Genomic DNA, 689 nt, shown 5'->3' on the forward strand with positions numbered 1-689 from the left:
GTTTACTAATGTCAGCAGCAACTTCTTCAATCTTTTTTGGGGGGCCCCCTTCCACCCCCAGGCCCCATAGCAGCCGCATTGGCCCGCTATGGCTATTGTTACGCCACTGCTACCACCCAAGAGTTCAATTGGTTGGTCAATTGCGTCATCGAAACTGGGGCGGTAGGTGGACGGCTTCAATAGACATCATTGAGAAAAAACAATGGCACCTCCTTTGAAAGCTGTGATAGGTCAGAGCAATTTCAATGCCATCACCTTGCAGCGGATTGAGGGTCCATTCTCACTTGGCCAACATATCTGCTCCATCAGAGCAATGCCAGCGTACAGAAAAGCCCCAAAGTGGCCATCCCCGTTCGATGTTTTGTTGCGTCATCTAAACCTTTCCTATCTCCTCTCGTAGGTGATGAAGGAGTGGGCAGAAGCCGATAACCAGGCCAAAAACCTACCCAAGTCTGACCGGCAGGCGCTGAACGAGGTACGTAGCCGGTGGTGGTTGGTGACTCATCCTAAGAACTTGGATTTTCTGACTCAGGGGAATGACAAATGGAAAAATATTTTTCATGCATTCATTTGCGCTCTGTGAGTGGTGTGGGCGAGAGCCTCGGGGGGGGGGGGGGGGGGGGGGGGGGGATTGTTACGGCCATGACCCCATCGCATGCACTGGAGTGGGGGAAGGGGAGTTTGAGCTG

At 52.8% G+C, this 689-nt stretch overlaps 1 protein-coding gene across 1 annotated transcript in view; it reads left to right on the top strand.

Moving 5' to 3' along the window:
- The window catches only part of APLP1 (amyloid beta precursor like protein 1), a 16842-nt gene that overhangs the window by 6165 nt on the left and 9988 nt on the right, over positions 1 to 689 (top strand). The window contains exon 7 of the mRNA XM_018571956.1: positions 401 to 475. Coding sequence (XP_018427458.1) covers positions 401 to 475 — 75 coding nt within the window. The remainder of the gene's footprint in view (positions 1 to 400; positions 476 to 689) is intronic.

The sequence above is a fragment of the Nanorana parkeri genome, unplaced genomic scaffold (genome assembly GCF_000935625.1).
Source record: "Nanorana parkeri isolate BGI_ZX_2015 unplaced genomic scaffold, ASM93562v1 scaffold1877, whole genome shotgun sequence".
Lineage (NCBI taxonomy): Eukaryota > Metazoa > Chordata > Amphibia > Anura > Dicroglossidae > Nanorana > Nanorana parkeri.